The following is a 25,157-nucleotide window of genomic DNA, read 5'->3' on the forward strand; positions in this document are numbered from 1 at the left end:
CCGTGAACGCCACAGTTCCCAATTGAATTTCATGTTGAATTTCTAGTTTGTCAAATACAACCACAAATAATATTGAAAACTTGCTCAACGATCCTAAATCGAAACCGAATCGGGTAGATTTACAGTCCACCACCACCATATAAGTGAATCGGGTCCCGATCCATTTTGCTTGCAACCGTTAGCAAAAATATAGAGAGATGATTGCTATATACCGACCCACTATATACACTATCAAACACAGACAAATGCATTTGAGCAAAATTTATTTCTATTTTCAAGAATTTTTGGGAAAAGAAAGAAATTCTAAATCTACCGATTTCAAGAAAAATATTGATCAGTCAATCACACACTCAGGCATATGAAGCATTCCATTTAGAGGTTGGTGCATTGAATGTTTTTGGCTGTTGTTTTTTAATATAGTCCGATACACGTGGTAACGATTCCATACGCTCTACATATTTTTTCAGATTTTCAAACTGACCGAATACTTCGGGCACCATCACCTTGACACGGCACAAATATTCATAAAGATAAAAATCAACATAGGAAATATTGGCACCGGCAACAAATGCATGTTCACCAACAAACTTGGACATCAATTTCAAGCAGTCGGGCAATGATTTGAGATAATCAGGCTTGAGTTTGTCACAATTGGCATCATAACAAACACGAATCATTGCTGCCATCATATCTTTGGTTTGTTGTTCAGCCATGGAAATACGAATCTCTTCATGATCATTACTTCCATTCAGTTTGTATTTACGTCCCAAGTAACGCAGTATGGCAAATGTTTGTGTCATCTTCATATCGCCATCAATGTAATATGGCAGCTATGTAGTCATAAACAGCAAGTGAATTAAGGCAATTCAAACTCAATCAAAACGAAACTCACATTTGGAAAATCTAACCCTAAATTGAATTTTTCATTCAGCCATTGCGAACGATCGAAGTCTGGGGCCGGTCCAATTTGATAACGTTTATCAACAAAATCAACACCCGAATAGGTCAATAACAACCTAATTGGTTGTGCATACTAATCGGTTTGACAAAAAGAAACCAGGTGAATCTAATAATTAACAAGCAAGGCATTCATACTTACACCACGAATATCCCAATATCCTAGGATTGGTTGGCTCATTGTTGTTTTGGTTTGTTTTGAACAGAAATGAAATAAATTTCTTAAAAACCGATTCAAAATCTCTCTATTTTTATATGCAAAAAATTGAAATGAAAAGCGAAAGAAAAATAAACAAAAATGACAAATGTTTATCAAATCAAACGGATGTCAACTGTACAGTACACAACTACTTTGATTTGTTGATAAATCAATTCAGAGACAAAAACCGATTGATAATTGATTATGGAGGCATGATCAAATGTTTTTCGTTTCTCTTTTCTCTTCTCGCATGTTTACACTGAGAGAAAAGGAAAAATACTCGTTTTTTGTCATACAAAATGACTGCATGGATACAGCACATTTCAGATAATCAAATGTTCAAGGTCACTCTCAATCAACAAACTAAAATCACCATCGCCCATATCGAAATGTTGTGAATGGTTTTTTTCAACATAAAAAACTTGTTGCTGTCATTTTTTGAACCATGAGATCTATCTTAGAATATATTATGTAAGCTTATTATGCTGGCACACTAACAAATTTCTCTCCACCAAAAGATGGCGTCACAAGTCAATTTCATTTTTTCAAACTTTTATTGATTTTTGATTGGAAAAGAAGTGAGACTAAAAATATCATAATGATTTTTTCATGAATCAATTCGACACACACAATTTCAATGGAGCATTTAGTGATATGAACCATTCCATTTTGCCATTGCTGCGTTGAATGTCTTTGGCGTTTGCTTCTTAATGTAATCCGAGACACGTGGTAATGATTCGAAACGTTCGACAAATTTTTTCAAATTTTCAAACTGGCCATAAACTTCGGGTACCATCACTTTGATGCGGCACATATATTCATACAGATAGAAATCAGCATAGGAAATTTTGGACCCGGCGATAAAGTCATGATTGGCCATAAATTTGGACATCAATTTCAAGGAATCGGGCAATGTTTTGAGATAGTCAACGCGCAATTTTTCCATGTTCGGATCATAACAGACACGGACCATAGCCATAAACATGTCATAGACTTGTTGTTCAGCCATTGAAATTCGGACACGTTCCTGTTCATTGCTGCCATCCATATTGTATTTGCGTGCCAAATAACGGAGAATTGCCATCGATTGGGTCATTTTCACATCACCATCAATATAATATGGCAACTTTATCAAACATTCAAACAAAATTCAAAATTAAAGCCATTTCGGCTATTTGCATTTCAACTTACATTTGGAAAATCCAAACCCAAATTGAATTTATCTTTGAGCCATTCAGAACGATCCATATCTGGACCGAGTGTATAACGTTTGTCAACATAGTCCACACCAGCATAGGCCAACATTAAACGGATTGGCTGACCCAACTATGCAAGCAAATTCAAAGTGAAATGAAAATTAAATTGAAAACTGAACCAAATTCACTTACACCGCGAATATCCCAATATCCCAAAGTTGGTTTATTCATTTTGATTCAAGTTTGGAAATGTTGAAAAATGAAGGTATTTTCTCTGTGGCTGCTTCACTGTTGATTACAAGTGATCATCAATGACAACTGCTGCATTGCTGTCACACCTTTTTATAGAGAAAGTTTGAGTGGAGAGAAAGCCACAATTGACATCACTTGTTCTTCAATTAACATATCGCATTATGGCATTGTGCATAAATGAAATGATGATTAAATTCCATACATAATCATTATATCATTTGCTATATTATTATAACACTAACTGTCTATTTATGATATTGATTCAGATGAATGCCAATGTTTATTACTAACATGACCAAAATCCATATCATCCTTGTTGTTGTCTTGGTGATCATCGTCTCCACCAACAACATCATCAAATTCAAACCAATACAATCAACAGCCTTGAGCAGAAAATGTCTGCTAAAAATCACCAATTTTCTTTTTTTCTGCACAAAATGTTTGATAATCTCGTTTTGGATGTGATTTTGCACAATATTTTGATATCACCATTATCATTATTGAAATCGTCAATGACAACGGCATTCACACTTGATGAACATTTAGCAAAATGGTTCGATTTTTGTTTTTTAGGTCTGTTGTTGTTGTCTTGGGCAGATAGGTGAGGGTGGATGGAGTGGTTGGCTAAAAGTTATCAAATTTTTCCCTCATTTAGGAAAATTCTAGATTTTTTAAAAAGAAAATTCACCGCCGTGCAGGATTATCGAACCACAGAAAACAAAGTGGATGGGGAATTTCCAGCCAAAATTGAATTGTACTTTTCAATGATTTATGCTGTTGTTTGGTGATGCTCTTTACCTTTATCAAATTGACAATTGTTTTGTAATTGAAAATCATTTTATTTGCTTTTTGCGTGTGTGTGTGTGTGTGACAAATATGTTGATAAAGTGTCAATATTAAGATAGATAGATTCAATCAATCAATCATCAAGTGAAAATAAATTTATTATATGAAAATGACAATTTTCATGTTTTTCCGTCAAACTCAAATTGTTGGTAATGACAATCCTGATGATATTGATGAACCGTGTTTATATTATTTTTCATGTTGAACAGTATGTTTGTTTTTTGGGTCTTAGTCTTGTTAGTGAAAATGCATAAATAACAAAATTAAAGAAAATGATAAAATCATGTTGGCCAAAAAATGTTCATTCATTCCTTGTGAATCGTTGGTGCAATGGAAAATGAGGATTAGGTAATGAAGGTAGGAGAAATTAATGAGTGGCTGAATAGGAAATTGAGGATCTACGGTTCGGTCCTGTCATTCTATACGGTGATGAATGGTTTGTTTGTTTGTTTTTGGTTTTTGGGTGTTGTTGGTTGCATCCAGACAATCATAACCAATTCAATGGCAAAAATAATCATACGCAAATAATAAAAAAAAGAAAAAATAAAAAAATATGTCAATTATTGGATGCCAAATCAAAGCTAAGATTTATCACTTGCTCTTCAGGTAATGGTCGTCGTTGATATTCTGGTTTGGTGACCAAATAGATGATAGTGCCCCCATATAAGCATAATAATAAACCAATCATATTGGTCAATATGCCATTCCATGCCATCGAGCTATATGATGGACTGTTTTCAACACAAATTTCAATCAGAAACAATCAAAACAAACAAAACAACCAAAACACATACTTTTTGAATGCAAATATAGCTTTCTCGTTGATGCCAGTCAAACATGTAGCCGATGCTAACGCAAATGTAGCGATTCCAAAATAACGATGATATGGCATCATCATTTTACGCAGTGAAAATGATGCACCAGGAAATAAGAATGCAACGAAACCGGAACAAAACTGTGTTACAAACATCAACCAAGTAGAAATTCCCAACCATGAATGCAAGGAATAAAAATGCGTTATACTAGCTTTCTGGTGGAAATAGACGGCTGCTATTGATCCGAAAAATGATATAAACATGACCGATCCATTCATTATCGTATGGAATAGTTTCAGCTTATGTTTCAATTCCATGCGAAATGATCGATAGATTAACATGGCTAGAAATTGGCAAAATAACAATTATAAGGACATTTTCTATATCACAACAGTCATCATTATTTACAGTTACTGTAGATGATAATGAAACCAAGGACCATGAACAATGGATGAAAATTAAAGGTTTGGGCCGGGCTGGAGAAACCGATGCCACCCAAATGCTCAATCAGCCATATCAATACCAGAATGAATATGAAGAGGGCCAACAATTGGCTAAAGTAATAGACACGGTCATAATGACGACGGTTCACCAAAGCTAAACCATCATGTCCGGGCGATGAAGTTTTTGGTGATTCCATGGCATCCGACATTATCAATGGACTACGGTCAGTGATAGCACTAGTTTCAATCGATTCTAATTCGTTTGTATCAAGATGACGATCTTCCTCCAAATGACGATATCTTCTTGTCGTCGTTTTCGATGATAATGCTGATGAAGTCGGCACGTTACTCACGACGCCGACGGCTGAACGTTGTGGAGAAGCTATTCAACAAAACAAAAAAGTTAAATCATTTTTTAAAAATCAAATTTTCAATTCCAATCAACAATAGGTGAACGAGGAAAATGCAATTATGTTAACCTGAAAAACTCAAATCACACAACCAAACAACTATTGACCTTTTCAACTTTATTTCAAGTTTTACAAACACACCAAACACACACCTACGCTTATTGTTAGCTTACATTTGATGGATTGATTACTCTTTCGGCGTATCAAAATGGATGATGAACATGGTTGATTATCATCAGTATTGTTATCCATTGTGTCTTGTTCTCTTTCTATTGTCATGTTTGTTTAGGTAATCAACAAAAAAACGCACTCATCATCATTATAACCAATGTGGCGTTACTGTTTCTGGATCCAATCAAATCAATAATGATCAAATCAACACCACCATTCATCAAAAATGTTTAAATCATTCTTGCTTGTAATGATTATCATAGATAATTGATTGATTTAGTTGAGCAATCTCAATCAAATCAATCAATCGATAGATTGTTTTTTGCAAACAACATCGAAATTTCATTAATAATTTTCATTTATAAAATTTTTATAAATTTAGATCATAAACAATAACAATTTTGTGGGCATACATTTGATTGATAAAGCAAACAAATATTTTCAACAACAACCAAAAATGACTAATTTCAAGCTTAGTAACACGGTTATCAAAAATAAGATTATTTTCACTGACTGAACAAGGAGATAACAACAATATTGTTACCAAGCAAACATTCGCAACAAATTTACTAAAATAATTCAACCCTTCTTACATACCCGAACAAACACAAGAAAAAGTATCAAATTTTTTTCGTGGAATTTTTAAACAGCGACCAAACAAAAAAATGTTTTGACGTAACTCGTATTCAGTGGACGACAACGAAACATGAAAACTGAAAATTCACAACAAGCAAAACAATGATTAAAATCAAAATAAAATCCTAAATCATTTCAATGTCAACAAATCAACAAAACAACATCCATTCGATTGATCAATGATTTATGTATGAAATCAAGTTGCTTTTTCAGTTAATATCGAGCACGATGACGATCTGCTGTGTTGTTGTTTATTGAAATCGATACACATCGTTCACATTCACACCCCTTTCTTTCCTTTAAATATTGTTTTTGATTTGGTAAAATTTTGAAAACAACACTATTGTTTTGGAAGAAACAATCAATGTCACATGACAATTCATGATTTGGCAGAAATCAAATCCGATAAATCAAGCAATTATAATTCAATAGCATTTTCGAGGCAATTTGATCATTTGCTAGAAAAATGTACCACCAAACAACTTTCGGTTCAAATTTTTGAAAAAGAAAAAATTATTGCTTTTTGCAGTAAATGATTAGCACGGAATGGACGCCAACCAGTCAACTGACAGGCAAAATAAAAATTGAAATGTCAACGTGGATAGATATTCTCGCTATATATTATAGTATATAAGGTGTATGTCAAGAAAAACAAAACAAACATAATTATTTTTCTCATTGCGCATTTCCAGCTTTTTTGGTTCTGTGATGAAAAATTAAATTTTTGTTTGCTTTGGCCAAACGAAGTAAACAAAAATATTGTTGTTTTTCATTCATCATTTTTATTGCTAAGCAAAAAATTGTGTGGCTATAAACTGAAAATTGATTAATCAATATTGGCAAAGAAGGATATGTTCAAGTCACAACAAAACAAATGTAATTCGAAACCTATATGGCGAATGATTTAGCAGATTATCATTTTTATTGTTTTCAACAGTTCCATTAATCAAATTGATTCGATTTGGCCACACAAATTGACAGTTACATTTTATTGTTGCTTTTCTCTTTTGTCAACCAATTATCATGTTTACGGCATGACTATATTTGTTGATCATTATCGATCAATACGGCAAAATGTTTTGTTTTTCGTTTGAATTGGATGCACGATTAATTGAATGAATGAATAAATGTAAATAGTAAATAAAACTTACAAATATTGATCAACCAAACTAAAACACTAAACAAAACACAAACTTTAATTAATTGAAATAATTATGTCACCAAAACAAACAAAACAACCAATATCGATGTTTGAAATTGTCAATCAAAATGATTCAACTTGTTCATTCGAAAGCGCCACGCGAAATGTTTACATTTTTTATTCTGTTGCTTGTCACTAGGTGGAAATAGTTGAAAATAAGCCGCTCGTTTCTACAGTATGTCATTGGTTTTCGATTTCTGCAATGGATATCAATTGAGAAAAGAATGCCAGAATGTTACTGTAATATTGGCTAATTCTGCGTCTCATATTTTTCATATTTTTTCAATGGTGGATTTTTTTTGAATTTTAAAACATTTGGAAAAATTTTTCACCACTTTCACATTATGCATGCAATCATTTTATTCTCTTATTGAGCGGGACATCCAAACAAAACAGGTAAATTAATTGAAATGAATGCATTTCATATTTATAAGTTTTCTCTTTAGAAATATAATTTGTGATAAACAAACATTGTAACAAACGCCCGCCATTGTCATTCAGAAAGTTTTTTCATTTCTGACCTCATTTTTCATATTGGAAAAGTTGTCGGTTATGCATTGACAAATTGATCAACAACAAATAGAAAATGGGAAATCAATTGGTTAGTTCGGTGAAAACAGTCATCCGGCCAATCGATTATTACCTGAACGAAGTACCCGACTTTAAATACAAATGTTCGCTTGGTCAAACACAATTTCTCAAAGTTGCCCTATGTTCGCATAACGAAGGTGATACAGTGGTCAAAGTGTTGAGCCACGAAGACCCAAGTATTCTATTGGAGCAATATAAAAAAGATCTGCTCAATTTGGCTAAATTGACGGCCAAAAATGTGTCGATCGCATCATTTCGTATTGTTGAAATTCGTACAAATTTCGCCTATATGGCCCGGCAATTTGTACGCTATTCACTGTATGATCGACTATCGACGAGGCCATTTATGACCGATATTGAAAAAGCATGGATCGTTTATCAAATACTTCGTTGTCTGCAATGGTGTCATAATTATAATATCTATCATGGCGATTTGAAATTGGAAAATATTCTCGTCACATCCAATTTATGGGTGATTGTTAGCGATTTTGCCTCATATAAACCAATTCGATTACCCGAAGATAACCCTACATTTTTTAATTATTTTTTCGATACATCACGTCGCCGTTGTTGCAATATTGCGCCCGAACGTTTCATATCATCATCATCGAATCAAAGTAATAATAGTAATCAAGCGGATACTAGCATGGCTACATCATATATTCAGCAACAGAACACGAATATATTCAATTTGTTCTTGCAAGAGGGACAGCTAACACCCAAAATGGATATGTTTAGTCTGGGTTGTATTCTGGCCGAAATATATTCGGATAACTATCTTTTCGATTTGGGGGCTATACTCAATTATAAAGATAAACGTGTTCTAGATAGCCACACAGAAGAATCATTAGAACGAATACAAAACGAATCAATGCGTAACGTTGTGAGAAATCTGATCAATTTGGATCCACAACAACGATTTTCATGCGAACAAGTTTTAGCTCAACTTCAAAATGGATTTTTCCCCTCATATTTCGATGAATTATATTCGTTAATGGAAAATCTGATACGCTTACCACCGGATGCCAAAGTTTTATATTTGCGACAATATATTGATTACTATCTGAATGTCATCAACAATGAGAATGCCAAGGCAACATTAATATTGTTGATGGCATTGACATCATCGATTCGTAGTCTGAAGCATATATTCTGCAAGATTGAAGCACAACGTCTAATTTGTCGGATGGCAATGTCATCATCAATATTATCGCCTTTCATTATTGATCGTTTGATTCCTTATCTGGTGAATGGCCTTACCGATTGTGATCATCGTGTGCGTGGTGAATCGATTGATTCGATAACATTATTACTAGAATATGTCACCCGTCTCCCGTCCAGTGATAATAATCTTTTTACCGATTATCTTATGGAAAAATTTCAGGTAATTTTTTTTGTTGAAATTGTAGATTATTTTCTCAGCATTTTCCTCGTTGTAGAAATGTATTGGAAACGAGAAAAATACATTCGTTCGAATTTGTATGGCAAGAAATATTGGTCGGCTGTCGAAAATTGCGCTAGATTTTCTAAATCAATATTGTGATCATAATTACGATGAAGAATTGAATTTATTGCATAAGTATTTTCAAAATTTAGTATCCATTCTTATAACCGATCCGAACAATTGTGTACGACGAGTATTGTTATTAACACCGCAGAATTGTTCGCAATTATGTACATTTTTTGGTCGACAGAAGACCAACGACGTTATACTGAGCCATATCATTACATTTCTCAATGATAAAGTAAGTGTATTTTGCAAGTGTCTCTGTTTCTAATTGAACGATTTGTTTTGCAGAACGATTTCAAATTGCGAATATCCTTTTTTGATAATATTGTCATAATAGCATCATATTTGGGGGTGCAGTGTTCGGCCATATTGCATCCATTATTGCAGCATGGTCTTTGTGATGCTGAGGAAATTATCGTTGCCAAAACAATCACCTCGATTGCATATTTGGTTGAGCAAGGCTTAATTGCAAAGAATGTTATCATAGAACTATTGCGGGAAATAATGCCATTAATTTATCATCCAAATCGTTGGATAACCAATGCAATCATACATTTCCTCCGAAACTTACAATCACATTTATTAACGGTCGATCTGAATACAAAAGTATTGCCAATATTGAGCTCATTTTTCAAATTGAATGTTAAATGTTTTACCGTACAATTGTTTCATCGTCGTTCGGTCGAACAGCCGATTCCACGACCAATCTATGAGGCTGTTCTCATGGCCAAAGATCAAGAAGTTTTGATATCATTTTTTAATCTTTTAGAAAAGAAATTATCCTATCCAGATTATGATATATCATTGCTCAAACACAATATCATTTATAAACGCCTTTTGGCTGATAATATTACACCGGTTATTGAACAGCAATTATTCGCATTGCGGGATCTATTAATTAAGATTTATCGCAATAAACGTAATTACCAACCAATGGTTCGTGATTGCGAAACATTATCGAATTTTATTTATCTAAAACATTACCATATGATGCGTACACGCGAAGTACAATTATTTCAATCAAACCAGTTCTATCATCAAACCGGCAACGATGATCAAGCATCCAGTGCTAATCAAGAGTGGCTACATATGTTCGGACCTAATAATCATTTGGATGGCACTCCACATCACCAACAGCAACAGCAACAAGCTCAACACACCACTAATGAACCAAGATTAAAGCCACACGAAATGAAAGATGTTGAACCATTGTTGTACGAATGTCCACCATATTTACGTGATGTAGAAATGTTGGAACAGCATAAAAAAAATAATTTCATTCCATTCGCATCGGTCATGAACAAATACCAATCACCAATGATAAGACCCATGGGTTATCTTGTGGCTCATCTTTATGAACATAAATCAAGTGTCAATCGAATGACCGCCATTTCCAAAACCAACATGTTTGTCACATGCTCGGACGATGGTTCGATACGGCTTTGGGACCTCTGTGATGATCCATCGCGTTATGTAATCAGCCGATCAAGATTTCAATTTCGCCTAGAATTTCAAAATGGTTCGCCAGTCAATTTCAAAGGCATGGTGAATTGCGGTCAATTTATAATTGCCTATTCCAATGATTGTCAGTTGCATGCATTCGAAATGGGCCAATCGCAATTCGAATTGACCTGTGCATTCAAAATAGGTTCGATTCGCGCTTCGGTGCCCTATTTGATAACATCGATCTGCGCATTGAGTGAAACAATGTTTGCCGTGTCCCTATCCGATTCATGGATCTATGTTTATGATACACGTTATTTTTATACGCCATTTTTCAATGTTCCTGTCATGAAAATGTCCGTACCTCCATCACATCGAGTTATAACGGCCATTGATGGCGATCCATTGGCACTGTATGCTGCAACAGCATTAGGTTTTATTTGTGGTTTGGATCTGAGATTTCAATTGAAAATTTTCAATGTCATTTACAACTCTGCCGAACCGACTCGAATCGCACAGCTCAAACACACACCAAGTGGACTTTATACTTCCGGTTTGTTGATTGTTTTTTGTTTGATCCATTGTTCTAACCGATTCATTTTGTTATGTTAGTTTTTGGAAACTATGATGTTACACATTGGGATCTCAATCTTTTATCCAAAAATCGAATTTTAACTGCATCCAACAGTGCCAAAACATCGGAGGTAAGTGTCGAATCGGACAAATTACCAAAAGACCCAAATAACATGATTCCAATCCATTGATAGCAATCATCATCATCGTCGTCGTCGTCGTCGTCTGGTGCTGTTGTGAATGCAATACTGCCATTAGTGACACAAACAACAACACAGGCCATAATCGCAGCCGGTTCGGACATGAAAATACGTTATTGGGATCTGATGAACCCTGAACAAAGTTATATCATCAGTGATCCCATTTATAAAGCATGTAATTATTGTTATCTCAATAAATCATCACCAACAACGCTCACCAAACACCAACAACAGCAAAAACAAAAACCATTCTCACACCCACCATCAATATGTTCGATTGATTCGAATTATTACGGCCCATCTTCAACAAGCCAAACTGGATCATCATCTGGCTCAGCATCAACGTTCAATATACTACCATCATCATCATCATCATCAAGAAAGCCAGATAATGTTTCATCAACAGTATCATCGTCACCGTCAACAACAACAACGCTGGCCAAAACATCATCGACACTATCATCATCGGAAGCGATTGTCAATAATAACAGTGGTGGTAGTAATAGTAATAATTTGTTGCCATTAACAACCTATCAGCAAATTCTACAAGATGATGGTGTGTTTCGTGTGATGGAAATGGAAACATCATCCATGATGAACAAATTATATCAAGAACAACATCATTGTCCAATGGATCAGCAGTTGATGTCATTCGCTCATCAGGATTCCATAACAGATTTGATCAATATCAATCAATATCTTGTTTCTTGTGGTCGCAATGGTGCTGTTAAAGTTTGGCGATAGTCATCCATTGATTTTACATAAATTCTCTAAAACACTATCATTTCTATAGAATAATTCATTAAACATGTTATTTGCTCCAATTTATTTCAGTCATTTCATATTCCAAATTGTTACCAAATCTGGTTTCAAACATTAGATGGCGGTAGTGCTTTTTAGGTTTTCATTTTTCCGACGATAAAAATCGGGAAAAAGAACAAAATCACCATTATCATCCGATGGTGATTTTTTTCAACAATTGGCCAACAGACAGGGTATATCATATATGATTGCAAAAAGTCAAATCAGGTTTTCTTTCTCTCTCTCTCCCTCAAAATGAATATAACTCTTCAAATTCTTATTTCGTTTTTCTGGTTGGTTTGGTTACATCAGACAGCAAAAAAAAGAACAGGTAAGCATCATTATTATTTTTGGTTTTCTTAAAAAAAATTCCCCTTTCTTCGTTTCTGATGAGATCGAGGTTGGGTGTCAAGAAAAAAAGTTGAATGCAATCAAAAGTCTTTGCTTCTTACTCAGTCTATCCCTTATTCGAACAACAAGAACCATCACAAGATGATGATAAAGAAGGGCTGTTCAATTTCTTTTCGTTCGTTTTTGTTGGTGGTGGTGGTGGCAGCAGTTGAAATTGCAGGTTACTAATCGATTTCAAGATTTGCCACAATCACAAATATATCTTGAGGACAAGTAGAAAGAAAAAGGCATCATCACTCTCCATCACCAGAATTGAAATCGATATCGGATTTAATCTATGCACACCCTTTAACATGATGAGAAATTTCCATTAAGGTTTCTGATTTATTCATTCATTCGAGACAACCAACCATTAGTGATTGAAGCGAATTTCCAAATCCAAACAAAACAAAAAAGAATTAAGCCGGTTGTCTGTTTGTTCACTTAAAATTCAAAATGCAACCAAGACAAAGGGTTCGGCTAAGCAAACAGGCAGACAATAGATTTGTTTGGAGAATTTCCATCAAAACAAAGAAAATTTGGATGCAATGAACTTGTAATCATCATCATCATCATCGTTTAGTTGAAATTGTTTTGTTTTTTCTTCTTCAATGTCAGTCACAGCCGGACATGAATGGATAAAAGTCTTTTTTGTGGCAATTTATTGCAATTCTGTCTGTCTGTCTGTTACTATTCCGGAATTTCAGAATAAATTTGGGCTATTTTTTTTCTCCATTTTTTCAGAAAAAATGAAACCAAGAAGGAAAGAAAACACAATGAATGAATGAATATGGAAAGTTGTTCCATTATCATATAATTTTCATTATGCAATACTCAAACACCACTTATTTATCCCACTCAATTCAATTCAGTAATAATGGCACAATTTGGTTGTTTTTTCGCTTGCCAATGAATATATGGACATTTTCCATTATGATAATCAATATCGCTCAACAGGAATTTATCATTGTTCGTGTCCATTTATTTATTGCTGGATACAAATCTTTTCCAAAAAACGAAACAAAATGAACAAAATATATAGAACATGAAAATAACATCCATTCTTGTGAATTATTCCATCAGCCAACCAAAAATCATTTATTTTTGTTTTAGTTTTGGTTTCAGGATCATCATCATCATTAGCGTCTGGTTTCTCTTTTCTCTAAATTGAAAAATTTTTCGCGCGTATTTTGAGCGTTGTTGAGCGGGCGCCAAGAGTGTTGAAAATGAACTAAATTGATTTTTCTCATTCATTTCAGCAACAAAATTACGCCGTAATCTCCAATGATTTGGATTTCGTTGTTTGATTGATTCTTGGAATTTTTATTTTTCGAAAATTAATTTCGATTGCTTTTTCGCCAATCATATGTTTGTTTCTCATTAAAAAATGAAACGAAGATTCATTTGGCTCGGTCAAAAAGGATTTATTCCTTTTTCTCGTTGACTATGTAATAAACTTGAAATTTGCATTTCTTGCGAATTATTTATCTGGACTGAATTGAATGGCAAAAATCATCACTGATGTCTGTATAAATATTGCTTATTTCAACGACAAGAGAGGCTGCCATATAGAAAATTTCGCTTATTTCTCCCTTAAAGTCTGTTTTTTGTGTAGCATGTGCATGGCATTAATGCATTTGTATTGAAAAATGATGAAAAAAATGGTTGACAGCAAGCAGTTTATTGTGTGCCCAACATAAGCAATATAAAAACAACAAAAAATTCAAAAATGCCACTACCATAAACATCATTATCATCAATCAAGTTGGTCGTCGTCATCGTGGGCCGACATTTAGCGATTTTTTCATTATTTTCGCTTGTTTGGTTGGTAGACTGGGTTGTTTCAGACAAAAAAATCATCCCAATTCCCTCATTCGTTCGATGAAAAATATCCACATCGTTAAAAATGAATAAAGTATCGATATTTTCGATAACTTTTAAATGAACCACTACTACAAATGCCACGATGATTTATTCTTCGAAAATTGCGGCATACGCATGCGCCCAACACATATTATCAACCCAAATTTGTTTCAACATTTTATTATCGATGAATGCGCGCGCTTTTTTGGCTGTTTAACTAAGAAAAATAGCTATCCTCAATGCTGCTACTGCCATAAATGTGTCTTTATTCTTTGTCTTTTGTTCATGGATATATTTGATTTTGGATGTTGGGAAAATTGTTCATTAAAATTTGAAAATATTTTCAAAAGAAAATTTCTTAATCATTTGAATGTATGGAAATATCACTATTTGTTTCAATTCTGAATTCCGAACCAAATCAAACGAAAACCATCGATAATTTGCGCCACCACTACAACTATCGATGGCTGTGCCCGAATGCATTTTATTATTATCATCCTATGAAGGGAAAAGAGAGAAAATTTCCCTCGCGATAGAAAGCAAACGAACAAACAGAAAAATAAATAAAAAAGAAATATCAAACAATAATAACACCCCGTCGGTCGTATTTCGTAAATTGCTTTTTCGTTCAATTCGTTTCGTGTTGGTGTGTATATAGCCAGCCAGCCACTATATTATTATTGTTGTTGAGTTAGTTTTCATATCCTGACAAACTTAACCAAAAAAATCATCATCAATGCTGGAATGGATCATGCGATAAAATGAGAAAAAATGAGAAATGAAATTCCAATTCCAACGAAAAATACAAGTTTTTCCCTCTGAGGAATAACGATAATTGATGATAGGCAGTAGTAGTGGCAGTCATCATAGTGGCAGTTTTCCCCCATTTCTTCCACCGCCGAAAAAAACGAAAAAATCCCATTGTGTGATTCGAATTGAACGTGCGTGTTTGCTTTATTCGAACCAAAATTGATTTTTACTGCCATAGTAGTAGTGGCAAAGATATTAGGCTCTGGCACACGATGGGAATATATTTTTCACTCACTCTGTTGTTATTGTGTTTGGTTTGATTTTCTTCTCTGCTCAGTCCTGAGTTAAATAATAAAATAATTTCTGACAACAAAAAAACAATTTCCATTCATCTTCGTTTTTTCCTCGATCATCATCATCATCATCGTTGAATATCACACAAAGTAAGTTTCATTTGGCCAATTTATTTCATTTTCGATTATCCAAAATACAGAAACAAATTTCTGTCGTCATCATCCGACCAACACGGTTCATTCACAGTGTTTGGTTTGTTTTGCTGTTTTGATTGTTGTTGCCCACCACCATCATCACTATAATCACTATAATCATCATCAGTGTCCATTTTCTTCGTCGGCTTCATAATTATTTTAGTTTGTAAGTTTGCAAAATTTTGATGATGATATACCGCTATAATATTTTTTGTTCGTTCATCATCATCATCATTTCTTATTGCCGCTATTAATTTTTGTTGTAAATTCATCACAGCCATTACTTATCTTGTTGTTTGAAAAATCTATAATGATGATGATATAATTTTTCGCTCCTCATCACCATCCTTTCCATCAGCATCTTGTTTTGTTTTTGATCATCAAACAAACAAAATGAATGGAAAAACCTAACAACAATAACAATCCTATGACCATTGGTTTGATAATATTTTCTAGTCAGATAGAAGTATGGATTTGAATTTGTTGGTCGGTGGATTGTTTGAATTACCCTTTAACCCTATACACACATCTATTTCCAGAAGCATCCATTAAATAGGGAAAATTGCTTTTTTCCTTTGATCAGACAATGGGCAATTTTATTTCCTATGAAATAATTCTTTGAAAATTATATTCTTCAAACATTAACTAATAAATTTGCTTTCATTTTTTCACATGACTCGGTTGTTTGGTTGACACCATAGCAAATAGATTGGAATTGGTCATGATTGATTCTGAGTGTATTGATCATCAAAATAACTAAATTCTGTGTCGGTATTTGTGTGTGATAAAATGTGATGTGATTTTTCTCCAATCAAAAATTTCTTGTGATTATCATCAAGAAAATCAGAAAAACATCCATTCACATAGGATACATTTTTGGATTTTGTTTTTTGTTGTTGTTATTGTCGACGACGACTACGGCCGCCGCTATTTATATGTTTGCCTACTTGTTTATAGTCGCTGGGTATTAGCGAAATCAAAAAAATGCTGTTGCTACCATCACCATCGTCAACATCATGGCTGCCGTCGTAGTCGTCGACTCTGTTCACCATCGTCATTCACGGTTGCTGTAATAAAATAAAAAAGAGTCCCATACGAATATGAAGAAGTGAAAGAAAATATATATTCAACTAAGAAGAAATTCAAGATACGAATGTTGTTGTTGTTATTGATGTTTTCTTCTATTTCCAACAAAAACAACTTTTTTGCCTGCTTGCCTGCTAAGGCTTACTGTTTTTTGTTGTTTGGTTTGTTCCGAAACCCAAAACATCATCATCATTGATCAGCCATAGCTTGTTTCACATGTGTTTGATTTGCAGAATTTCTGATTGATTCACTCAAAACTACGACTTGTGTGTGAAGCAAATTCTGTGATCTTTGAACAACAACCACCAAACCAATCATCAGGAAAGTGTGATCAATAGTGATACCTGTAGAGCTGGACAATAATAATAATCATATTGTGTGAATATTTCTATCTACATTAGTCAACAAATTTGTAATTTATTTTTTGTTTGTTCAACCTCAAAAACAACATTAATGATTGGCATATGAAATATTGAATTTTTCCAAACAACAAACAAATTATGGAAGAAACTGGACGTGCAACACCTGCAAGTGGCGGTGTTGGCAGCAACAGCGGGGGTGGTGGTAGCAAACCGGCAACACCTATTCCAACCCCATCACCTCCCACATCCTCATCATCAATCAATCATTCATCATCGGCATCATCACCATCGATGGTATCAACATCTATACCGACTTCATCATCTTCGGTATTATCATCAGCCACTAGTCATCCACAACAACAACAGCAAACACAAGCACGTTATGGTGGCTATGCACCTTATGGTGGTGGACAAATGATGCCTCCACATCCGGGAAATTTACATCATCCAAGTAGTGGTGCTGTTGGCGGCGGTGGATATCCACCCCCGCCATCGCAGCATCCATCAAGTAATTATGGGCCACCACCGCCACATCATCAATCTCATCATCCGCATCAACATCATCCACAATATTCACCAATGCCACCAATGATGATGCCACCACCTAGTCAATATCCTGGCGGTGGTCCTCCAGGCAATAGACCTCCAGTATCAAGTGGTGGTCCACCCGGAACACAACCACCACCGCCACAACCTCCTCCTTCTCAACAACAACAGCAACATATGCCGTCTGCATATGGAAATTATGGTCCTCCTTCGTCGCATCATAGAATGTCTGGACCGCCACCTCCAGGACCACCCCTAGGATCGCATCATCCACCACCTGGATCATCGGCAGGGAATATTGCGCCATATTATTCAATGAGACATCCGCATCCACAAATGTCACCGCATCAGCAACAACAACAGGCACAAATGAATAAAAATTATGTCGGATATCCGCCTCCACCACCTCCGCATCCTTCAAGTGTTTATGGTCCACCACCACCAAATCACCATCCCAATTCCTCGATACCACCCCATGGCCAGCCTGGTGGACATTCGATTCATCCACCACCGCCTCATGGACATCCACAATCGATGCCACCTCAAGCCAATTCACCGGCATCAATGCTTTCTGGTTCTGGTGGTGGCCATCATTCGCCGCATCACCATCAACATGCAAATGGTGAGTAACATTATCTCTGCCCTATGATTATGGTGATAATATCTTTATTTCCTCTCAGTTTATGGTGCGAATGAATCATCCCAATCGAATAATCCAAATAACATAACCAATAATGGTGCTCATTCTCAACATCATCACCATCACCATCATCAAAGGTTACAGCCACAGCCACCGCCAATAATGGATGAAGTAAGCCAAACCTCGACAGCATCATCACAGGATCGTGCCGATGATTCTTGTGCATCCGCCGATATACAATCCTCGTCCTCATCATCGACGCCACATAATAGTAATTCCAATAGTAATACCAGTACAGCGACAGCAAATGTCAGTAATAATAAATCGCATAATGCTAAATCGGCACATCATCCATCATCACAAATGTTACATGCAACCACGCCAAATACATCCAATCTTGGATCACCAGGTGCAGCATCATTATCATCATTTCACGATGATTTCGATTCAGTATCCAGTCCTAGTTGGCCACGAACTCCGGCCCCATCATCACCGGCAATCAACAGTGGAAACAATTCACAATATTCAGTTGGTGGTGATACTGTCCATATTACTGCACATAATTCAAAGGTTTTTAATACCAACAATTATCTGCATCTGATGGTGTTAATATTATTGTTTTCTTCCTTTCTCCTATAGCGACCTGACAATGTACAAAAGTTATATGAGATGTCTGATGATCCTGATCGCAAACCATTTTTAGATAAATATTTTCAATTTCTCGATGAATGCGGCAAACCATTGAATCAGGTGCCGACCATAAGCAAAGTTCCGGTCGATCTCTTTCGACTTTATATGTTGGTGAAAGAACGTGGTGGTTACCTGGAAGTGACCAATTCCAAAATGTGGAAAGATTGTGCTCAATTATGTAATATTGCCAATTCCTCAAGTGCATCATATACACTTCGCAAACAATATATGAAGCATTTGTTAGCATTCGAATGCAAGTTTGATCGAGGTGGTATTGATGTTGGCCCATTATTGGCTGCAGCGGATGCATCGAATGTTAACCGCAAAAAATCGACCACTGCACAATCCAAATTAACTAATTCTGGTCGTTCCACACCAACTACATCTCGTCTTTCACCAAATGATTCACCATCTAATAGTGGTGGTGGTGTGCCTGGTCCACCTCCAGGGCAACCTGGACCATATCATCCTGGGCATCATCCTGGTGGCCATCCACAACATCAAGGTATGCATCCTGGTTATCCTCCGCCACCCCAACCCGATATGGATCAAAACAATTATGGACCAAACGGACCGGGAAATGCATCTCCATATCATCATCCACATTCACAACAAGGACCATATCCACTTCCACCGCCACCTCATCATCCTTCTCATCCGGATTATCCTCATCACAATTCACAGCAACAAACGCCATATGGTGGTCCCCCGCCACCAAATTCAACGGCCGGTCCAAATCATCATCATCATCCTCAACATCATCCTTCTCATCATCCACATCATGCCAATAATATTGGCAATCATGAAAGTGTTAGCGCTAAAGATCCATTTGCTGATGAAGATACTGCTGCTGTTTCATCATCATCATCTTCATCATCCCCGGCTCGTGGGCCCAAATCTGCAACCGCTGCGCAACAGCCTCCACCTCCACAACCACAACCACCACCTGGTCATCAATACGGATCCGCAAGACAGCCCCAACATTATCCACCGATGCCAAATGCTACAGGTATGGAATATGGTGATTGTAACAAAGGTGTCTGAATCGATTCTTTTTGTCCGAATTAGGATCATTTTATGGCCATACAAGTGGTCCACCGCCCAATTCAGGACCACCTCCACCTCATTCAAACAGTGGTTATCCACCGCCACCACCTCATCCTTCTCCTTCGGATGTTCCACCGGGTCATGGTTATGGTCCAAATCCTGATCAACCGCCGCCACATTATCCACAACGATCGAATTCAGCAGCACCTGAAGGTGCACCGCCACCGCCTCCAAATAGCGGAGGTGGTAATCAAAGTCCTTATGGATCACGTATGACACCGGGCATGAATGGTCCAATGATGCATCCTCAACATCATCCACATGCATCTTATTATGGTCATGGTGGTTATGGTCCCCAACAACAGCCGCCATATGCAAGCAATGAATCTGCAAACGGACCACATCCGCCACCCCCACCACCATCGCCATCAATGGCACGTAATTCATATGAACAACATCATAGTCAACATAGTGGTTATCCACCACCACCACCACCACCTGGTAGTCATCGATATCCTTTGCCTAACAATACTGGTGGTGCATCTGGTCAATATCCAAACAGATCACCATATGGACAGCCACCGCCACCTTCTCACCCACATAGCTCATCCAATGCAAATGTCAGCTCTGGACCGCCACCAGGTCCCGCAAACAGTGGACCACCCCCGACATCACAACAACAATCGCCATATCCACCAAATACTCCAGGATCTCAGGATGGTGGTTCACCATATCCACCACCGCCACAATCTTTGCCATCATCTGGCAATAAAACATCCGAACCTTATAACGTAAGTGAATAGCCATTTTCATTGTTATTCACCGTTTGCCGTTTGTGTAAATGACAGCTTTTTACATTGGTTTTTGTTTTGTTTTGTTCAAAATTTTTACCATTTTTTGTTTTGTTTTTTATTTTCATATTTTTTTGTTTTGGACCTTTGGATGCTTGCTTTTGACCCGATTCTGTTAATGTATGTTGTGCCTGTCTTTTTGTGTGTGTGTCGTTGTCCTGTTGTTGTGTTTGTCTGGACCCGATTCTTTTTTTGTTTTGTGTTTTGAAAAACGACAACAGAGTGCCATACGCATGCAAAGTCCACTTGCACAACGTTTATTAGCGGCAAAATTATCACAAAATTCTGCTGCTCAAGCTGCTACTGCTGCTGCTGCTGTTGTTTCTACTTCTGGTTCCACTTGTTCTAGCACCAGTGGTACAGCAGCATCACCTGTTGTACCCACATCGGTAGCCAATAATAATGCTGCCGGGACTGCTCCACAACAACAACCGCAGCCAAATAATGTTGTGACCACCAATGCCAACAGCAATACCGGCAGCAGTAACAGCAACAACAGCAGTAATAATCCGAATATTCCCCATCCATCGCAAGTAGGTTTTTTTATTTCAATTTTCGTTTGTTTGCAACATTCAATTCCAATCGATTTAATTTAATGACCCTGAAAATCAAATGATTATTCTACTAATTGGTTCAATGTTTTTTTTTCGATTCATTCGATAACAGGGATTTGGACAGAATTCGTATGGTTCCTCGTCAAATAATATCAGTGCAGCTGCTAGTTCGCCAACACCATCAACCAATTCGGGTAAACCAATCACAAGTTCAGCAATGCAAGCACAAACAAATATATCATGGATGTCAACACAAAACATACGCTATCCACAATCGAAAAGACATCCAGATTTCGCTAAACAAACACCTGAATCTGGCAGTTACAGTGGATCACCATCGCCGTATCCACCACCACCGCCATCTTCATCCCAAATTTATTCAAATTCCACAACCGGTAGTCCACATCCACATGGTCGCAATAGTGGACCTCCACCTGGATCATCTCCACCAAGTGCTGCTGCTGCTGGCTGGGTTGGTCGTGATAATTATCGTATGCCTGCTGGTCAACATTCATCGGGCAGTTTTTATCCACAACATCCTGGCTACCCAGGAAATTCAACCAGTCCACATGGTGGACAACAACGTGATTCGATTCCAGGCGGTTGGCATGATCAACGTGCTGGTCCACCTCCATCATCTTCGTCATCGACCGGATCATCATCGGCCACACCATCAAACAATTCAATGGATTCACCAATGACTACTGCACATTGGTCATCTAATCGATATCCACCAGGCAGCGGTGGTAATTCTGGTTATGGCCCTCCTGAATTTGGTTCCCAACCCCATTTTGCACCCGGTTCAGCACAAGCTGGTAAAATGATGACACCTGGACAATATAGTATGCGTACTGTGCCACCACCACCTCCCTCGCAAACTGCTCAACAAACTACTGATCCGTCACCAGCATCATCGAGATCTGGTTTCGGTCCAATGTCACATGCAATTAATAATGGCACCAACAATAATTCAATTCCACCGGGAACTGGAGCAAAAATGATGAATTCCGGATTTGCTAATCAATATCCACCACCACCACCAACAAGTGGATCATATGGTTCCAATTCTGGTCCTGCTGGTCATCATCATCACCATCACCATTCTGGCCAACTGATACGATCACAACGTGCCAATGAATTATCACAACAACATCAACAAGCACCACCCCCTACCGCAATTTTTCCACCCAATTCTGTGGAAGCAACTGTACCGATACCATCGAAACGACGTAAACTGATGGCTCGTGATATCGCGCCGGTTGATGCATGGCGTGTTTATATGGCCCTTAAATCCGGTCTTTTAGCCGAATCAACATATGCATTGGATGTATTGAATGTTATTTCCAATGATGATATCAGTTTATTATTTCTCAGTTTGCCAAACATGCCCGGCTTGCTTGACGTACTACTCGAACACTATCGACGTTATCTTAATGAAATGTTCGATTCTATGCTTGATGATATTGAAATTGGCTATGAAGATCGTCTCAAACAGCAAAAACAATTGACCAATGCAAATCTGAACGGGGAATCCAAATCACATTCGAATGATAATGATAGTCATTCAAACAAACTTAAATGGTATGAGGTAGATCGCGATCGAAAGGATGAACAGGATCATCTTCTATTGAATGATGTTGATGATGATATTGAAGGATTTTTGGATCGTAAATTTAAATTGAATGGACGACCCAAATTAACGTTGTTTCAGGATCAAACCAATAATTATACCAATATAACACGAAACGGTAAAACTGTTAAAGTTAAAAAAGATAAAAATCTCTTCATTATGGATTACGACAAACAATGGGATCCCAGTGGCAATGGTTTCCTCACCAAACAAGAACATTGGCTTAAAGGTGGCGGCGAAACCACCACTCATATTCAATCGCACATGGAACCCAAAGAAAGATATCTTCGTTTTTGTCGACTCATCACCAAACAACAACAAGACAATCCTGATGATGATGATGATGATGTCGAAATAGTTGAACAAAATGGTGAAAATTGTGAAAATAATCATCATACAAATGGACATGAATCCGATCAAATGAATGATGATAAAGATAAGGATAACAATGATAACAATGATGATGATGATCAATATCCAAAAATCCATCCAACTGATCGTGAACGATATTGGAAACGTTTACATCAACCAGATTTCGAAGATGAATCATATGATCAAGAAGAGCCGGCTGTCTGTACTGGACGTGAATATCAAGATTCAATTAAAAGTCGATGTTTGACTGTATCGAATTTGATAAGAAATTTGACATTTGTACCGGGTAACGATATCGAAATGTGTCGTAGTTCGTGTCTGTTACTCATTCTGTCGAGATTAATACTATTGCATCATGTGCATGCATTGAAAAAGAAACGTAAAATTTCCGAAATTGATTGCACAAAAATTGTGGCCAATCGTTTGGACGAGGAAACAATGTTCAATTTGATTGATGAAAAATGTGATTCGGATGATGCTCGTTGCGATAAATCGGACTGTATGATGGATTGCGGTCCGGAAAAAGAATGGTGGTGGGAAGCATTGCATTTGATACGTGAAAATACAATGGTGACATTGGCCAATATCAGTGGCCAATTAGATCTATCATCCTTTCCTGAATCGATTACACTTGCCTTATTGGATGGTCTGTTACACTGGGCAATTTGTCCATCATCGTATGCACAGGATGCATTTCCATCGGCACCCAATACATTATCGCCACGTCGTTTAGCGTATGAGGCATTATCCAAACTATCCATCTATGAATCGAATGTTGATCTCATACTCGCTACACCACCATGGACAAGAATTGAAAAATTTTTGAAAAACTTGACCCGTTCGCTTGTTCGTAATGAGGATCAGACTATTCGCGAATTTTCTATCGTTCTCATATCCAATTTTGCAACAGCCGATCCATCTGTTGTTCGTGTGATAGCATTGAGTGGTTATTCCGTATCATTATTATTGGGTTTTATCGAACAAGCTGAACAAAGTGCTCTAGGTATTGCTAATGCACATGGTATACAATATCTTCGCGAAAATTTCGATGCTATCGGCACAACACCTGATATGGTGAGACGTGCTGCAACTATATTGCGAACATTGGCACGTTATTCCGAGAATCGTTCATTATTCATCCAACATGAACAAAGATTATTGTCATTAAGTATGTCACAAATATTGGACACATCCATTTCATCAATCATAGCCGATATTCTCTATGAATGTTCATTTGAAACTATCATCAATAATTATTGCACGAAAGAAGCTAATCTACCACCACAAGAAATGACAACTAATTGATAATTGTATCAATGCATCAATGCATCAATGTATCAATGTGTACATACACCCACACCAACACATCTTATCTCATTCAATGCATTTATTTGATTTTATTTTCAAACACTATTTCCTTCTAAAACACATGACATAATTTCATTATATTGACTTGACTGCATTTTGACTGAAAGTTATTATCATAATAATCATCTCAATTTTATTTATCCTCCTCACTATTCTTGTATACGAATTGATTTTTTATTATTATTTGATATTTTCATTTGCTTGTGTCAACGACATTTTATTAATTGATTACTTATTATTATTATTATTATTATTATTATTATTATTATTATTATT

General features: G+C 36.5%; 5 protein-coding genes across 10 annotated transcripts; 2 read left to right on the forward strand and 3 right to left on the reverse strand.

Moving 5' to 3' along the window:
• Positions 1-246: 246 nt before the first annotated feature.
• LOC113798822 (glutathione S-transferase) lies at positions 247-1,280 on the reverse strand. Its single transcript, XM_027349411.2, has 3 exons — positions 1,100-1,280; positions 893-1,033; positions 247-830 (listed from the first exon to the last, which is right to left on the reverse strand). The coding sequence occupies exons 1-3, from the start codon at positions 1,136-1,138 to the stop codon at positions 351-353; spliced, it is 660 nt and encodes a 219-aa protein (XP_027205212.2). The 5' UTR covers positions 1,139-1,280; the 3' UTR covers positions 247-350.
• Positions 1,281-1,691: 411 nt separating this feature from the next.
• Positions 1,692-2,706, reverse strand: LOC113798824 (glutathione S-transferase). Its single transcript, XM_027349412.2, has 3 exons — positions 2,545-2,706; positions 2,348-2,482; positions 1,692-2,282 (listed from the first exon to the last, which is right to left on the reverse strand). Exons 1-3 carry the CDS (start codon positions 2,581-2,583, stop codon positions 1,803-1,805), a joined length of 654 nt encoding a protein of 217 aa, XP_027205213.2. The 5' UTR covers positions 2,584-2,706; the 3' UTR covers positions 1,692-1,802.
• An 821-nt stretch (positions 2,707-3,527) lies between these two features.
• Positions 3,528-6,415, reverse strand: LOC113798821 (transmembrane ascorbate-dependent reductase CYB561-like). 3 transcript variants are annotated; one of them, XM_075822429.1, is made up of 5 exons: positions 6,398-6,415; positions 4,674-5,090; positions 4,245-4,608; positions 4,050-4,181; positions 3,528-3,869 (listed from the first exon to the last, which is right to left on the reverse strand). In XM_075822429.1, exons 2-5 carry the CDS (start codon positions 4,915-4,917, stop codon positions 3,818-3,820), a joined length of 792 nt encoding a protein of 263 aa, XP_075678544.1. In that variant the 5' UTR covers positions 4,918-5,090; positions 6,398-6,415; the 3' UTR covers positions 3,528-3,817. The 3 variants fall into 3 exon arrangements, with proteins under 3 accessions (XP_075678544.1, XP_027205210.2, XP_027205209.2); XM_027349409.2 differs by lacking the exon at positions 6,398-6,415 and adding an exon at positions 5,271-5,520; XM_027349408.2 differs by lacking the exon at positions 6,398-6,415 and adding an exon at positions 5,292-5,519.
• Positions 6,416-7,076: 661 nt separating this feature from the next.
• On the forward strand, positions 7,077-12,267 carry Vps15 (vacuolar protein sorting 15). The gene is made up of 6 exons (XM_075822424.1): positions 7,077-7,522; positions 7,573-9,101; positions 9,157-9,462; positions 9,516-11,223; positions 11,283-11,374; positions 11,438-12,267. Exons 2-6 carry the CDS (start codon positions 7,713-7,715, stop codon positions 12,185-12,187), a joined length of 4,245 nt encoding a protein of 1,414 aa, XP_075678539.1. The 5' UTR covers positions 7,077-7,522; positions 7,573-7,712; the 3' UTR covers positions 12,188-12,267.
• Positions 12,268-15,571: 3,304 nt separating this feature from the next.
• Positions 15,572-25,126, forward strand: LOC113798813 (uncharacterized). 4 transcript variants are annotated; one of them, XM_075822467.1, is made up of 7 exons: positions 15,572-15,690; positions 16,437-18,351; positions 18,410-18,939; positions 19,009-20,068; positions 20,128-20,897; positions 21,179-21,490; positions 21,624-25,126. In XM_075822467.1, the coding sequence occupies exons 2-7, from the start codon at positions 17,322-17,324 to the stop codon at positions 24,816-24,818; spliced, it is 6,897 nt and encodes a 2,298-aa protein (XP_075678582.1). In that variant the 5' UTR covers positions 15,572-15,690; positions 16,437-17,321; the 3' UTR covers positions 24,819-25,126. The 4 variants fall into 4 exon arrangements, with proteins under 4 accessions (XP_075678582.1, XP_075678581.1, XP_027205200.2 ...); XM_075822466.1 differs by lacking the exon at positions 15,572-15,690 and adding an exon at positions 15,761-15,901; XM_027349399.2 differs by lacking the exon at positions 15,572-15,690 and having other exon boundaries at positions 16,084-18,351.
• The last annotated feature ends 31 nt before the right edge of the window (positions 25,127-25,157 follow it).

Source organism: Dermatophagoides pteronyssinus, unplaced genomic scaffold (assembly GCF_027571235.1).
Source record: "Dermatophagoides pteronyssinus isolate colony J.1.1.1.1 unplaced genomic scaffold, Derpt_VIB-CSIC_2022.12 sq0017, whole genome shotgun sequence".
Taxonomy (NCBI): Eukaryota; Metazoa; Arthropoda; class Arachnida; order Sarcoptiformes; family Pyroglyphidae; genus Dermatophagoides; species Dermatophagoides pteronyssinus.

Bases quoted from the DNA above. Each gene is read 5' to 3' on its own strand.
- LOC113798824 (XM_027349412.2), bottom strand. From the start codon at position 2,583: ATGAATAAACCAACTTTGGGATATTGGGATATTCGCGGT. The intron at 2,483-2,544 runs GTAAGTGAATTT...TTGCTTGCATAG, and splicing joins GATATTGGGATATTCGCGGT to TTGGGTCAGCCAATCCGTTT. The intron at 2,283-2,347 runs GTAAGTTGAAAT...TGTTTGATAAAG, and splicing joins TGGGTTTGGATTTTCCAAAT to TTGCCATATTATATTGATGG.
- Vps15 (XM_075822424.1), top strand. From the start codon at position 7,713: ATGGGAAATCAATTGGTTAGTTCGGTGAAAACAGTCATCCGGCCAATC. The intron at 9,102-9,156 runs GTAATTTTTTTT...TCCTCGTTGTAG, and splicing joins ATCTTATGGAAAAATTTCAG to AAATGTATTGGAAACGAGAA. The intron at 11,224-11,282 runs GTTTGTTGATTG...TTGTTATGTTAG, and splicing joins AAGTGGACTTTATACTTCCG to TTTTTGGAAACTATGATGTT.
- LOC113798813 (XM_075822467.1), top strand. From the start codon at position 17,322: ATGGAAGAAACTGGACGTGCAACACCTGCAAGTGGCGGTGTTGGCAGC. The intron at 20,069-20,127 runs GTATGGAATATG...TGTCCGAATTAG, and splicing joins ACCGATGCCAAATGCTACAG to GATCATTTTATGGCCATACA. The intron at 20,898-21,178 runs GTAAGTGAATAG...AAACGACAACAG, and splicing joins AAACATCCGAACCTTATAAC to AGTGCCATACGCATGCAAAG.
- LOC113798821 (XM_027349409.2), bottom strand. From the start codon at position 5,397: ATGACAATAGAAAGAGAACAAGACACAATGGATAACAATACTGATGAT. The intron at 4,609-4,673 runs GTAAATAATGAT...GCCAATTTCTAG, and splicing joins CATTATCATCTACAGTAACT to CCATGTTAATCTATCGATCA. The intron at 3,870-4,049 runs GCAAGTGATAAA...ATCACCGTATAG, and splicing joins CGACGACCATTACCTGAAGA to AATGACAGGACCGAACCGTA.
- LOC113798822 (XM_027349411.2), bottom strand. From the start codon at position 1,138: ATGAGCCAACCAATCCTAGGATATTGGGATATTCGTGGT. The intron at 1,034-1,099 runs GTAAGTATGAAT...CAAACCGATTAG, and splicing joins GATATTGGGATATTCGTGGT to TATGCACAACCAATTAGGTT. The intron at 831-892 runs GTGAGTTTCGTT...ATGACTACATAG, and splicing joins TAGGGTTAGATTTTCCAAAT to CTGCCATATTACATTGATGG.